General features: G+C 42.4%; 1 protein-coding gene across 2 annotated transcripts in view; it reads right to left on the bottom strand.

Annotated features, from left to right (window-relative positions):
• The window catches only part of LOC124116969, a 223,396-nt gene that overhangs the window by 86,433 nt on the left and 120,443 nt on the right, over window positions 1-16,520 (bottom strand). For both annotated transcript variants that reach the window (XM_046478630.2, XM_048401480.1), the window contains exons 21-23: window positions 14,200-14,359; window positions 13,233-13,362; window positions 5,142-5,316 (exon numbers count right to left, since the gene is read on the bottom strand). In XM_046478630.2, the coding sequence (XP_046334586.1) occupies window positions 5,142-5,316; window positions 13,233-13,362; window positions 14,200-14,359 (465 nt within the window). The remainder of the gene's footprint in view (window positions 1-5,141; window positions 5,317-13,232; window positions 13,363-14,199; window positions 14,360-16,520) is intronic.

Here is a 16,520-nt window from a genome sequence, read left to right on the forward strand (position 1 = left end):
TGGGAGACCTATGTACTGTAGAGTCCATGTTGGGAGACCCATGTACTGTAGATTCCATGTTGGGAGAACTATGTACTGTAGAGTCCATGTTGGGAGACCTATGTACTGTTGAGTCCATGTTGGGAGAACTAGGTACTGTAGAGTCCATGTTGGGAGAACTATGTTCTGTAGAGTCCATGTTGGGAGACCCATGTACTGTAAAGTCCATGTTGGGAGACCTATGTACTGTTGAGTCCATGTTGGGAGAACTATGTTCTGTAGAGTCCATGTTGGGAGACCTATGTACTGTAGAGTCCATGTTGGGAGAACTATGTTCTGTAGAGTCCATGTTGGGAGAACTAGGTACTGTAGAGTCCATGTTGGGAGACCTATGTACTGTTGAGTCCATGTTGGGAGAACTATGTTCTGTAGAGTCCATGTTGGGAGACCCATGTACTGTAAAGTCCATGTTGGGAGAACTATGTACTATAGTGCCATGTTGGGAGAACTATGTACTGTTGGGGGAACTATGTTCTGTCGGGTCCATCATGGGAGAACTATGTACTGTAGAGTCCATGTTGGGAGAACTATGTACTGTAGAGTCCATGTTGGGAGAACTATGTACTGTAGAGTCCATGTTGGGAGACCTATGTACTGTAGAGTCCATGTTGGGAGAGTGTGAGTGAGTGAGTTAAGATTTAACGTCACATCGGCAGTATTTCAGCCATATTGTGACGATGATGTTGGGAGAACTATATACTGTAGAGTCCATGTTGGGAGAACTATGTACTGTAGAGTTGATGTTCGGAGAACTATGTACTGTAGAGTCCATGTTGGGAGACCTATGTACTGTAGAGTCCATGTTGGTAGAACTATGTACTGTAGAGTCCATGTTGGGAGACCCATTTACTGTAGAGTCCATGGGGGAGACCCAAGTACTGTAGAGTCCATGTTGGGAGAACTATGTACTATAGATTCCATGTTGGGAGACCATGTTGGGATACCCATGTACTGTAGAGTCCATGGGGGAGACCCAAGTACTGTAGAGTCCATGTTAGGAGAACTATGTACTATAGATTCCATGTTGGGAGACCATGTTGGAAGACCCACGTACAGTAGAGTCAATGTTGGGGGAACTATGTTCTGTCGGGTCCCTCATGGGAGAACTATGTACTGTAGAGTCAATGTTGGGAGAACTATGTACTGTAGAGTCCATGTTGGTAGAACTATGTACTGTAGAGTCCATGTTGGGAGAACTATGTACTGTAGAGTCCATGTTGGGAGAACTAGGTACTGTAGAGTCCATGTTGGGAGACCCATGTACTGTAGAGTCCATGTTGGGAGAACTATGTACTGTAGAGTCCATGTTGGGAGAACTATGTACTGTAGAGTCCATGTTGGGAGAACTATGTACTGTAGAGTCCATGTTGGGAGAACTATGTACTGTAGAGTCCATGTTGGGAGAACTATGTACTGTAGAGTCCATGTTGGGAGAACTATGTTCTGTAGAGTCCATGTTGGGAGACCCATGTACTGTAAAGTCCATGTTGGGAGACCCATGTACTGTTGAGTCCCCCAACATTGACCCTACAGTACATGGGTCTCCCAACATGGACTCTGCAGTACATAGTTCTCCCATGATGGACCCGACAGAACATAGTTCCCCCAACATGGACCCGACAAAACATAGTTCCCCCAACATGGACTCTACAGTACATGTGTCTCCCAACATGGCACTATAGTACATAGTTCTCCCAACATGGACTTTACAGTACATGGGTCTCCCAACATGGATTCTACAGTACATGTGTCCCCCAACAATGACTCTACAGTACATGGGTCTCCCAACATGCATGGACTCTACAGTACATAGGTCTCCCAACATGGACTCTACAGTACATAGTTCTCCCAACATGGACTCTACAGTACATAGTTCTCCCAACATGGACTCTACAGTACATGGGTCTCCCAACATAGACTCTATAGTACATAGTTCTCCCAACATGGACTCTACAGTATATAGGTCTCCGAACATGGACTCTACAGTACCTAGTTCTCCCAACATGGACTCTCCAGTACATGGGTCTCCCAACATGGACTCTACAGTACATAGTTCTACCAACATGGACCCATGTACTGTAGAGTCCATGTTGGGAGAACTAGGTACTGTAGAGTCCATGTTGGGAGACCCATGTACTGTAGAGTCCATGTTGGGAGAACTAGGTACTGTAGAGTCCATGTTGGGAGACCTATATACTGTAGAGTCCATGTTGGGAGAACTATGTACTATAGAGTCTATGTTGGGAGACCCATGTACTATAGTGCGATGTTGGGAGAACTATGTACTATAGATTCAATGTTGGGAGACAATGTTGGGATACCCATGTACTGTAGAGTCCATGGGGGAGACCCAAGTACTGTAGAGTCCATGTTGGGAGAACTATGTACTATAGATTCCATGTTGGGAGACCATGTTGGGATACCCATGTACTGTAGAGTCCATGGGGGAGACCCAAGTACTGTAGATTCCATGTTGGGAGACCCATGTACTGTAGTGCGATGTTGGGAGAACTATATACTATAGATTCCATGTTGGGAGACCATGTTGGGAGACCCATGTACTGTAGAGTCCATGGGGGAGAACCAAGTACTGTAGAGTCCATGTTGGGAGAACTATGTACTATAGATTCCATGTTGGGAGACCATGTTGGGATACCCATGTACTGTAGAGTCCATTGGGGAGACCCAAGTACTGTAGAGTCCATGTTGGGAGAACTATGTACTATAGATTCCATGTTGGGAGACCATGTTGGAAGACCCACGTACAGTAGAGTCAATGTTGGGGGAACTATGTTCTGTCGGGTCCCTCATGGGAGAACTATGTACTGTAGAGTCCATGTTGGGAGAACTATGTACTGTAGAGTCCATGTTGGGAGAACTATGTACTGTAGAGTCCATGTTGGGAGACCTATGTACTGTAGAGTCCATGTTGGGAGACCTATGTACTGTTGAGTCCATGTTGGGAGAACTAGGTACTGTAGAGTCCATGTTGGGAGAACTATGTTCTGTAGAGTCCATGTTGGGAGAACTATGTACTATAGTGCCATGTTGGGAGAACTATGTACTGTTGGGGGAACTATGTTCTGTCGGGTCCATCATGGGAGAACTATGTACTGTAGAGTCCATGTTGGGAGAACTATGTACTGTAGAGTCCATGTTGGGAGACCTATGTACTGTAGAGTCCATGTTGGTAGAACTATGTACTGTAGAGTCCATGTTGGGAGACCCATGTACTGGAGAGTCCATGTTGGGAGAACTAGGTACTGTAGAGTCCATGTTCGGAGACCTATATACTGTAGAGTCCATGTTGGGAGAACTATGTACTATAGAGTCTATGTTGGGAGACCCATGTACTGTAGAGTCCATGTTGGGAGAACTATGTACTGTAGAGTCCATGTTGGGAGACCTATGTACTGTAGAGTCCATGCTTGTTGGGAGACCCATGTACTGTAGAGTCATTGTTGGGGGACTCATGTACTGTAGAATCCATGTTGGGAGACCCATGTACTGTAAAGTCCATGTTGGGAGAACTATGTACTATAGTGCCATGTTGGGAGACACATGTACTGTAGAGTCCATGTTGGGGGAACTATGTTTTGTCGGGTCCATGTTGGGGGAACTATGTTCTGTCGGATCCATCATGGGAGAACTATGTACTGCAGAGTCCATGTTGGGAGACCCATGTACTGTAGAGTCAATGTTGGGGGAACAATGTTCTGTCGGGTCCCTCATGCGAGAACTATGTACTGCAGAGTCCATGTTGGGAGACCCATGTACTGTAGAGTCATTGTTGGGAGAACTATGTGCTATAGTGCCATGTTGGGAGACCTATGTACTGTTGGGGGAACTATGTTCTGTCCAGTCCATCATGGGAGACCCATGTACTGTAGAGTCCATGTTGGGAGAACTATGTACTGTAGACTCCATGTTGGGAGAACTAGGTACTGTAGAGTCCATGTTGGGAGACCCATGTACTGTAGAGTCCATTTTGGGGGTACTATGTTCTGTCGGGTCCATGTTGGGGGAACTATGTACTGTAGAGTCAGTGATGGCAGACCTATGTACTGTAGAGTCCATGTTGGGAGACCCATGTACTGTAGAGTCCATGTTGGGGGTACTATGTTCTGTCGGGTCCATGTTGGGGGAACTATGTAATGTAGGGTCCATGTTGGGAGACCTATGTACTGTAGAGTCCATGTTGGGAGACCTATGTACTGTAGAGTCCATGTTGGGAGAACTATGTACTGTAGAGTCCATGTTGGGAGACCTATGTACTGTAGAGTCCATCATTGGAGAACTATGTACTGTAGAGTCCATGTTGGGAGAACTATGTACTGTAGAGTCCATGTTGGGAGAACTATGAACTGTAGAGTCCATGTTGGGAGACCTATGTACTGTAGAGTCCATGTTGGGAGAACTATGTACTGTAGAGTCCATGTTGGGAGAACTATGTACTGTAGAGTCCATGTTGGGAGAACTATGTACTGTAGAGTCCATGTTGGGAGACCTATGTACTGTAGAGTCCATGTTGGGAGAACTATGTACTGTAGAGTCCATGTTGGGAGAACTATGTACTGTAGAGTCCATTTTGGGAGAACTATGTACTGTAGAGTCCATGTTGGGAGAACTATGTACTGTAGAGTCCATGTTGGGAGACCTATGTACTGTAGAGTCCATGTTGGGAGACCCATGTACTGTAGAGTCCATGTTGGGAGACCCATGTACTGTAGAGTCCATGTTGGGAGAACTATGTTCTGTAGAGTCCATGTTGGGAGACCTATATACTGTAGAGTCCATGTTGGGAGAACTATGTACTATAGAGTCCATGTTGGGAGAACTATGTACTGTAGAGTCCATGTTGGGAGACCTATATACTGTAGAGTCCATGTTGGAAGAACTATGTACTGTAGAGTCCATGTTGGGAGAACTATGTACGATAGAGTCCATGTTGGGAGACCCATGTACTGTAGAGTCCATGTTGGGAGACCCATGTACTGTAGAGTCCATGTTGGGAGAACTATGTACTGTAGTGCCATGTTGGGAGAATTATGGAAGGTGAAGTATCCCTCCGATTGTGGCACCTTGGTGTGATGATGTGTTACCTGTATTGAGAGAAAAGAGCTGTGTCGTGAGTGAGGCCAGGAGGTCGGCATGCTGTTGCTGGGTGCTGAGGGAGGCTTTCATGTGTTGATCCGTCTCTACTTTGTTGTGCAGCATGGACAGGAAGACTTGCTGCTCCACATCATGATATCTCTCAAGTGAGTCCACTATTGACTTCTAAACAGATACAAATTACAAATGGCATTTTGTATATCTTCTAATTCTGTTAAGCAAATTAAGCTACTACATGTACTAATACACAATGCATGACTTCTTTTGCATGGTAAAAGAACATATCTGGTTGAAATAGAAGCCACCATATTGTTTGAAGCAAATGCAAGTGACATAGGTATGGAATCTGGTTGGTCAATAGGAGGGACACAGGAGGGAGGACATAGAAGGGACATAACTCGTTATAGCCACTGGTGGCGCTACAATCTAGCCATGAAATTCCTGCATCGTTCAGCAAGGGTGGAAATTGGTCTTTTACTGTCAGTCAGGGAAGATGAACCAGCATGGTCATGTGACCAGCCTGTCAACACTTCAACAGACTCCACTGCAGGGGGAAGTGAGGAGTAGTATAGATAGTTCTCCTGGAACCCTGAGACCGGTACACCCATGGTTGGGCCAGATTTATACCCCAATACTACTTCTACAGGAGGTTTTTTTTTTCTCACTTCCATTAAAATGATTATGTTATTCTACGATCGACATGACATTAAACTGAGTATTAATTGTGGTGAAAAACGAGAGCTGCCGAAACAGGATTGTATCAAAGTATAGGAAAAGAAAAAAAGACGAATTAAACATTTGAGGTACATATGATATATAAAAATGCCAAGAGCAGCCCTACCAAGAGAAGCATACACTGAAATTCGCTCAGGCACTTTATCTGTTCGAGCAGCAAAACAGAAGTACCACATATCACAAGCTAGATATATGCGAATTCGTGGAAACCAAGAGGGAACAAATTCCCAACAGCAAGAAATGAAACAAGTAGAACAATTGGAGGCCTACGATTGTCTCGAAAAAACATACCCTTTTCTATTCCTATCCGATAGAGAGAAACAAATCTTGGAGTCTTTGGGGTATACTTTCTACGAGCGGTACCAAATCCAGAGGCAGTTTCTCGAGATATACCTATGTGTCTTCCATCCTACAATCGAGGCTGGCAAGATACTAGACTTTGTTTGCTTGTACAACAAGCATTGAAGCCTCGGCAAACTTCGTATCATTTCCTCTAGAGAAAGGGAAAGAAATCAACACAACCAAAGCGGGGACTGTCTCACCACTTGTCCTACACCACCATTTCCACCAAGCATCTTCGAGGATCCTACTTCCACTTGCAAATGCGGCACCAGAGACCACAGCGTCGATAGCAAGAAATGCCCACTATGGACAAACAGATTCACCACCCTACCCCCACCCAAAAAGCGGCTGTCCCTCATGGTCCCAGACCAGATAGCGATCCCTGGTTGTATAGTGAATATAGAAAATCTGTACGACAACTAGTGTGCTGGGTGGTGTATCCGATTCTCGATACTTACCAAAACTCTAGCAGATCAGTGCTGATGTGGGAAAAACGACTGCACCTTCCGAAGACTAGCTGGTGAAGCCGCCTTCTCCAATCTTCCCGATCCACCAAGGGAGAATCCACCCATCCTACAAATACCAAACCACAGCGGTCCGACAGATCTAGAACTATTACCAGCACCACCCATTTCCAAACATAGGAAAGCATCAACATTGTCAGCCGGGAAATACGTGTACACGAAGTTTGCCTTGGCAGCGCTAGAGTGCAATGGACGAAAGACGAACAGAGTACTCCTACTCCTACATGTGGGTGGAGAAACGGTGCCAGTCTACGGATACCAGATGCAAGAAGCCGTTCGAGATATGGGTGGAATAGAGAACTTGCGGCTATCCCATGCACCATTCTATTGCATCCTATACAAAGTCTGCCACTCACCAATCTCGGATACAAAGGATGATAGAAAAACAAGGCTCGTCTTTCCTCCAAGGAATTGCATACCTACCAATGTACAAGGAAAGGAAGGCAAGGACCCGCTTCTGTATAGCAAAGTAGTTGAAGAAGCGCTTGGTCTTGTAGACAGGACAGAGAAAAATGCATTACAACTCGGGCTGCCAACAAGTTCTCCTCCTATTCCTCCTTCTCCTTCTCGTCCAAAGGAAATACCCCTAAGACAAGGAGAAATAGAGGAAACCGAAGAGGAAACCAATCTGTGGCATCGTGCTGTAGGAGGAGAACTAGAAAAGCAAAGACAACTATGAGAGAAAAGAATAGACGAATTGAGAAAATCGATTCGGACTACAAAGAAAAAAGCATGGGTGGTAAAAAACGGGTCTACGATTTTAGGTTCTGGAACAAAGAAAGTTTCGGAATTGGAACCAGGGGTGTATTCCGTACTTGGCTATAGAGAAAGAGGAGATAGCGCCCAAGTTGTTCTTCGAGAAGAAAGCTTCTGAGCAACAAAAGAGCTATGACGTATTCTTACTAGTATGGGCCGAATATTTGAAAAGGACGAGGACAAACATGGTAGAAAGACTTTCTGGCTGCCAGAAATAGAGCCCCTCCAAATCAAGATAGAGCCAACCAAATCCTTCGTAGTGGAAGACAAGACTATCCATTGGAACCCAATATGAGTCGTTGCAGCTCCAAATCAAGAACTACTTTCAGAATTGCGGCAAATACACCAGGAATACGAGGATCTATTACAGAAAAATGGGCTACAAGTGGCTCCAGTACCAAAAACCAGGAGAAAAGCACTAGATCTAGAAGCAGGAGAATATACTTGCTATCGGTATGCTAGAACAAAGTATCGTGGCAATCCACGCACATATCTATATCTTGTTTCCGAAGATGGTGTAGAGACACCGGTATATGGATTCTTCCTGGAGAAAGCTATGGGGGACATCTAACTTCATGGACCACTCATCTGCCGGCTTGGTAGAACAATAAGAAAACCAGACAGAAAAAAAGATTGTCTAGCCTATATTGCGCAAACTCTAGAAGAAGAAACCTAGTAGCTGTGTTGGTAGATATATAGAAAAAACAATATCCCTAGCCCCAGATAAACACACAATATACAACATCAATCCAAAGCATAGTAGACAGACAAACTACTCCATATCGAGTATATACACTTTCTTTGGCTTGCTTGGTTGTTCTAGATTCTCATAGAACCTTCATAGAATGAGAACCAAACTGTATGGACATGGGAACATCAAAGCTTCATACAATGTTTGGCCCTCACTCTATGAAGGTTCATACTCGATGAACTCACACAAAGTGAAAGTCAACTCCTATAATTTTTATATCCCTATGTTGAACATCAAAGACATATACACATGGGTTAATGAGTGAGTTATTTGGGTTTAACGATGCTTTGCAAATTATTCCAGTTATGTCAGCCTAATCTGGGAGTAAAGCCCAAAGTGATTCAAGTCTTAGATGTTTACTAGGAGTATGGGTATGGTGCTGACAAACATTGAAACATAAAGGGGGCGAACTGGGATTCAAACCAATGATCATATAATTTTGGTGTAAGAGACACAAATTTTAAACTTTTATAATAAATTGTATATTTGTATACTTATCCAACCTCACACTATGCAATTCTCTTTCTTCTTTCGATCCCAAGTGGAACCATGTCTGAAATAAAGGTTTCCAGCTTCTAAAGTTAATTCAACCGTACAGACCTCACATAACCATGGTCACCTCCCAGATCGTGGTCATGCATGCTTTGCATGCTGGTTGACCTACTTGCACAGTTCACGTGTCTATACCAGTCAACTCTTTCTCTTTCAAGAGTGTATAGACTAAGGAATGGTGATGTGGGGATGGACGGGTGGGCATATAATATGAGATAGGATAAGTATATAAATATCAATTTATTACAAAATTTTCAAAGTTTTAAATTTATCCTATCTCAATAAATCTCTGTTAGTTGAATTTACAAGAAGGGGGTATCACTATCTCCTAAAGATGATAGGATTGGCCTGCTTGGTATCTCTTTTAATGTTTTGTCGAACCTTTAATCACGCTTGTCAGTGATTGAAACGCTGGATTAAGACAAGAAGCAGAAATGATGGACAACATCCACAAAAGGATCATCATTCCGCTAACAGGCACACATACCCAAAGCGTGGGATAAGGGATCACCGGGTTCAGCCACATCTAATGGCAACTTCATAGCTGAGGACCAAAGTCCCTACAGTCTGGGAAGCCTGAATGTGTACAATAAACACAAACAGTCATGACAAGGTGGTGGAATGGGAACTGATTATACATCGCTATCTGTGCAGATGTGTCTTTGAGACTTGTTGTGCGAGAACCAAGGGTCCGAACTGGTGAAAGGCTTGGAAGTCCATCACAGAGATATCTCAGAGGTAATGGGATGCGAAGACCATATCTGATTTCCAGAAGCATCCCTCCATAATTGCAGTCAAGGAACAGTTACTGTGAAGAGCCAGAGTGGAGGTGACAGCGTGGGACTTGTCCGGGCTGATAGACCAGCGAAGGTGTAAGTTCGAAGAAAGACTGAGCGTATCCAAAACAAGATGTTAGTATGAGATACTTCTGTAGTGGCTGCCATGGAGAGTGGGATGAATAGTCTCTTCCGTAATCCTCAAAGCGCTTTAGCTGCTTCAAGATAGATCCGAAGTGCACATACCGGACACAAAGATATGTCTTCGTGATAGTCAGGGTTAAGGATGGACATCAGGTTGACCAGGCAGTTGATTTGAAGAGGATGACATCGGGGCACGGAAATAACTGGCAAATCCACTGGAATATCCTTGGATGTGGTCACCATTCTGAGGGAGATGGTTTGTCGGATCAGGACAGGGAGAGGGCAATGACGTGGGAGATGCCGGGAGTATGTTTTGCCCAAACTTGAATGTTGAGTGAGTCGATCAGTTGAAAAATGTCAAACACTAGAGACAGTAGTGATGTCGACTTGGTGGATTCCATCTTGTTTATGTACCACATGACCTGTAGGTTGTCCGACTGGATCATCAGCGACCAATGAGAAACTGCCAAAATCACTGCTTTGAATTCTAAGTGGTTGATGTGAAACTTGCTTTCTTGAGAGACCACCAGCCTGTCACTTGTAGTTCTTGACAATGATGTTCCCCAACCCACGATTGAGGCGTTGATGAAGAGGTGAAGGGTCGGGGTGAATGGCCACAAGGAGACTCCTTCACAAACATTCGATGGAAGTAGTTACCATTGGAGATGTGGATGTAGGTGGCTCAGGAGACTGATGAGAACCTGACAATCATCATCCTGAAAGTTATGGTTTGAGGAAGCACTGGCTTGGATGTAGGTGAAGTTGACCTCTCCTGGTGAGAGCCCGTGCTGATGTGAGGAGGCCGAGATGTTGTTGCCATTGGTGTAAGGGAAGTGGCTGTTTGAGTGCCAATGGAACGAGGCGTTGAATTTTTCCCTAACAATACTGGGGTAAGAACATCTTGCCCGTATTTGTGTCAAAGAGGGCTCCAATAAGCTGAGACGTTTTGTTGGAATCGTTTCAGACTTTCTGGTGTTAATGATTCAACCTAGTTGGTGAAGTAGACGTATGAAATCAAGGTGTCAAAGAAGAATGTTTGAATCCTCGTTGACTTGAATGCAGTCATCGATGCAAGATTAAACGCGATGCCTCGAATGTGTAGATGATGGGTTTTGTGAGGTGAGTTAACAGCCACAGGTCCAAAGAAATTCCACACAGGAGCACTTGCAATTGGTAGAGTTGGCTGAGGAACAGGAACCAAAGAAAGTGTCGGTTCTGTGGAAGGAAAACGGAGTAAGTCAACCGTGACTTGAAGAGAGGTTTCCCTCTGGACTTCATGTGCAACCTCCTGGATGTGTCACACGAAAAGACAGACCATGGTAACTGATAAAACCTGTTCTTAAATTAGTCATCCCAAACAGCAACGTTGCAAAACACCACGTCTGTGAAGAGTGGTGCTTGATCCTGGGTAGTGAGCAAGAAGATCTGAGACAGCTGCCGTTTTATCTTGAGTAAGGGTCACAGCACCCTGGATGCATGATTCTTATCGGGAAGAGGCATGAACCTCATCCAACGAGAGAGCTTCTGTGGACCATAGAATGGTGAAATCAAAGTAAGTGTCCTCCGAATTGTAGTGTCGAGTAGTACGAAATCCCCATCGTCCACTGAAGAGCAGGAGAAGGGACGCTTAGGAGTTAAGGTTGCAATGTCACCTTCCAGCTCAGGAGCAACCATTGCTGAGCCATGTGTACCTTCATCAGCCAAAACAAAGCATGGAGACTGAAGCTGATCACATAGCCATCGAAAAGAAGCGAAGGCTTTGTCTATGTCCTGTAGGAGGAAGCATGATATTAGGCGAAGAAACTGATGGGACAAAGGAAGATAGGGTGTCCTCAGTTGAAGCACTTTTCCAAAGTTGCTGATTATCCGCCATCCAGATGAGAATGGTAACCAGATCGGCTATGTCGAAACTCCCTGAGGACAAACCCGGGGGCAGGGGGGGGGGAGGGGAGGGGGGAGGGGGGGAGGGGGGGGGAGATAGTGATCCAGCAGTTGTTGACTGAGGAAGGTATGCCACTGTTACCGCTTGCAACAAAGAGCAAATTTGTTGTGCTGGGATGGCGGAGAGATCACCAGGAATCCATGATGTAGGGATACCTTGAGAGGCAGAGCTTGTGATGTTGTTGGAACGTGGGGTTCAGTCACAGCAGGTGTCAAATTTGGGGTGGATGAACAATGAGTAGGTGAAGTAGAATGATGACTATCTTTAGGTGAAGGACATCTACTAACAGTAGCCGATGGGTGTGGTTTATCCCAATGTTTTTGGGGAGAAACATCATGGTGAGAGAAGGAAAAATGACTCGATCGATAGGTTTCAGTAGTCTGGAAAGGCAGATTCCATGCCATGGAGGAAAGAGTGCACATGAGGTGGGTAACTTTCCCAATCTTGTGCATAAGTGTTGTATGAAGTGGGGTTTTAAGGATAATCCTGTCGTTGGTGAAAATCATAGGAGTGGGGATGATCTCATAGCCAAAAGTCCGGATGAGGAGAGTTAAGAGGAACAAGTCAAATAAGATGAATGTCCAAGAGATTCATTGAAGCATTCATTCTCTGAAACTAAGCATGAAGAATCTGAATAGTCACTACATGAAACATGATGAGTTGGCGAACGATTCCTTGATCATCTGTCATGTACAGGTTTTGTCGAGCCTTAGGAGAGTATCGCTCTTTTGAATATCCCCGATCCTTGGAGGTTTCGACGAACCTTCGAGTCTCATCAAACCTCCTCCAAAGTGTGTCGATCCATAGAGGTCCGCCTAACCTTCGATGTGTTACCTCTGAGGTTTGGTTCAGTTGCCTCAGTTGAACCTCTGAGGTTTGACGAGGTTCGGAAGTAAGCTGATTCTGCGGGTTAAATCCAATGATGTTCGTCAAACCTCAGAGAAAGGATAAGTTTAAAAATTTACATTAAGAAAATATTCAAGTTCAAGAATTTGTAACCAGGAGGTTAAAGGTGATGAGAGTCCATTTCATTTAGCAAGTACCCGGTAAGCTGATCTGACATTGAACAGATGTTTGGATGACCTGTTCTCAGTGTCCTCATTACAGCCTGTACCAATCCCCTAGTCTGCCTGTAATGCTCAAATGGTGACAAACCTCAAGTTTGATGATCCCAAAAAATACCGCACAAGAGGCTCATTCATTACTGTTAAGCAAATAACTAACAACACTACTGTCTCTGGGGCTGTCACTGCTCAAGAACATGACTTCCTCATATCTCACCTCCATATACATCAATTGCACAAGAATTATACCAAAATACCTTAACTTCCAAATATATGTCAATTACTGCCAAAACAAGTATTATGTCACAATATAATTATATCAATATAAGCTAATGCAAAATATCAATGACCCTCAATACTATTAGTCCAGTAATTCACCAGAGGTGAAGACAAACTACATTGGGAGCTTAATATGTGAAGATTTGTGAAATTTCAATAGATCAATTATGCCTTAACTTTATAAACTGCATGGTGAGTGCAATAGTTTGGGTGTACCTGCTGTTGAGTGAGACTTGATGTTCTGGACATATATGGCTGTTTCTGACTTGGCCTCGAAGATTTATCGCTGCCAGTATTCCACACATGGCTTGCAAAACTGATGTAGCGATTTCTCTCATTTCTTAATCTGAAAATTGAAAGTTGGTATTCATTTCAAAACTGGAATTCTGACATCAACAATATTCAATACTGGCTGATGGAGAGATAATATTCAAATAACAGATCACACAAAGTTTATTTGAACTTTGGGACATCAAGCTTAAAGTGTTCAAGTTTTCTTGAATATAAATGGAAGCACATAAAAGTAAGAGTGTTATTAGTTCTCAGGCAATATGATGCATCAACTCACACAAGAACCCAGTCATCACCTGAGAACCAGTTATATCTATATTTCGACCTTCCTTTTAGTGTCAATTAGGCTATACAGAGGTGAACCTCAATCTTCCTACTAGCACAAGATTCATCTTCTCCATGAAGATATTCCTGTGTAAGATCACTTACTGAGGCGAACGACTTGTTGAGTTGCATCTAGTTGTTATTTACCATTTAAACTTTTGTTTTTCGTTTGGGATGTGATTAAGCCCCACTGTCTAGTATCCAGCAAACGTTTCAGTTGAGTTAAATCATTATCTCAAAAGAACAGTGTAGCCATTGTCAAGTGTTTTTACTGAGATGGACACAAAGTCTTAGGTTTTCTTATGAAGATGTCATAAAAGAAAGAAAGTTTAGCATCTCTCCAATAGTCTATTTGAACTGGGCCTTCTAGTTCATGAGTGGATTCCTTTCTGAAAGAATATATTTTGGCCTGGAATAAGCAAGAAGTTTCAGCACAATCTATCCCACAGTTCTGAAAGTTGAAAGTGGGAAATCTTTATTTTGCCTACAAGAACTTACTGATACTGTGTTTTGTCTTGCCTACAAGAACTTACCGATACTGTGTTTTGTCTTGCCTACAAGAACTTACCGATACTGTGTTTTGTCTTGCCTTTCTGCAAGGCCTACAGAGATGGCAGCGATCTCAAATGCTCCAGATTGTCCAATGTCTAGTAGAATGTTGATTTCTCTGTATAACCTTGCCAGTAGGGTTATTCTGTGTGCTATTGTCATACATTCTCCCGTTTTGCCTGGCAAAAAATAAGATAAAATGCATGAGATTACTCTGATGATTGAAACATGCATGAGTCAGACATTCTAACAGTTCAGAGGAAATGATGTTTACCGAGCTCAGAATTGAACTGAAGTGCAGACGTACATATACTAAACAGCAAAAGAAATGTCATCCCAAGTAATATTGCATGAAAAGTTGTCATTTAAATATCTGGGTAATTTTTGTCAAAGTTTCTAAAATTTAACATTACCTTGTCCGGAAAAATGAAATTTGATGATAAAAAAACAAAGCAGATGACAATAAAACTGATCGCCCAAACGCATCAACGGCCATAGTAACCCGATGCACGTGAGTTTGAAATGCAAATTGAAATGCACATGTGTTCCCCCATTTCTTGCCCTATAAAAATCCACCCAGATTGGATAACATTCATTCGTTATTGAATTGCTACCACATGCCAAGATTGACAAAAAATCAGTGACACCAAGCCCTTGGACGATTGCAAGCTGGATCTCAACAGCAGATGGCAGAGAGAGAGTCTGGCTACGCTGCGGGGAACGTTATTCGGATGCTTGTGTTGTTGAGAGAGACTCGTGGGGTGGTCCGAGCATCATGGTGTGGGGTCAAATTGATCTTGCACAGAGGGTTGGCCCTGTGGTCTTCCAGAACATCAGTCCAGGGAGAGGCATTGGTGTCACAGCAGCTCGGTACATTGATCAAGTCTTGAGACCACACGCCATACCTCACTTTTTTCTTTTCTTTTTAAATATTTTTTTATTCAATTCAGTATATGACATTACAGAGTTATACATTGAGTAGCATGTCTTGTGGTATACTTATTAGGTATAGGTTACATACCTATACAGCAGACAGCAAGTCAGCAAGTTTAAGTTGGCTACAGGTGTACAACAATGTTTACAAATGGTGAAATGGGCAGGCTATATTTGCCATGTTTATTAACTAAGTGTGAAGCTAAATCCTTACAGCACATGAGTTGAAATTGTTTATGTTAAAATTTTTTTTTTAAAAATAGAAAAAAAATAGAGACATATTAACTAGACAATTTATTTGCCAAATCTTTCCATTTTCTGTCAAACTGTCTTATTGTATTGTTTTTGTGTGCAATTGATTTCTCTATCCGAATTATATCAATTCAAGTCTTCAGAAACTTTTCAAGTGACAATTTGTTTTTCTTAATACTTGATACATGTATATATTTTTTGCATGCCAGTATAATGTGATTTAACAGAATGTTAGAGTTGTACCCAAGTAAAACAGAGCATTTTGTAAATGTAAATTGTTTTGAACATTTTGCATTTAGAAAACATTCTACTTTAGCCCCAAACTCTTTAACATGCTTACAATCCCAATATACATGAAGTAAGGATTCAGTATCAGTTTCACAAAAGGAGCACAGATCATCATCGAGAATTTTCATTTTAAACAATTCTTTCTTTGTATAGATGATGCAATAAATAAATTTATATTGAAAATCAAGTAATTTTACATCTTTTGTACATTTTCTGTATCTGATAAAACCATCCTTCCATGATATATCTAAGTCGAGAATGGTATCCCATTTTTCACAGACTGTTGGGAGATTTGCTGTAGTTATAGTCTTATCATAAAAATATCTGGAGCCTCTAGGCGCTAAAAGTAAGTCCATCAAAGTTGTATTTAAATGTTGATTATATAAGATAATGTGATTATTTCTAATAGTATCTTCCAGGATTTTGGTATGTTTAATAGAACTTGGTAATAGTCAATAATTGTGCCTTTAATTTGGTATTTTCTTTTAAGTTCACTAAAGGGCATCATATCATCTTCATCTCATCATATCATATCATCTTCATTACAGAGACCTATAAATATGTTAAATTTCTTTTCCTCCAATTCCCAAAAATTTGGTTAATAATTTCAATTCTCTTCTTTGTATTGTTTACCCATAGATTATTTAAGTTTGAGTTAAGCTTTATTCCCAATATTTCAAAGTCCCCACTGTGCCAGTCTAGTTTCAGAACCTGACATAATTTCATGTCACTGCCTGTCATTGAGCCTATCCATATTGCTTTAGTTTTATCAATATTAATTTTTAATCCTGACATTTTATAAAAATCATTTAGGGTGTCAATCGCTGTACTTAAACTTTCGTCAGTCCCATCTAGAAATATTTCAGT

Source organism: Haliotis rufescens, unplaced genomic scaffold (genome assembly GCF_023055435.1).
Source record: "Haliotis rufescens isolate VD_foot unplaced genomic scaffold, xgHalRufe1.0.p SCAF_22, whole genome shotgun sequence".
Classification (NCBI taxonomy): domain Eukaryota; kingdom Metazoa; phylum Mollusca; class Gastropoda; order Lepetellida; family Haliotidae; genus Haliotis; species Haliotis rufescens.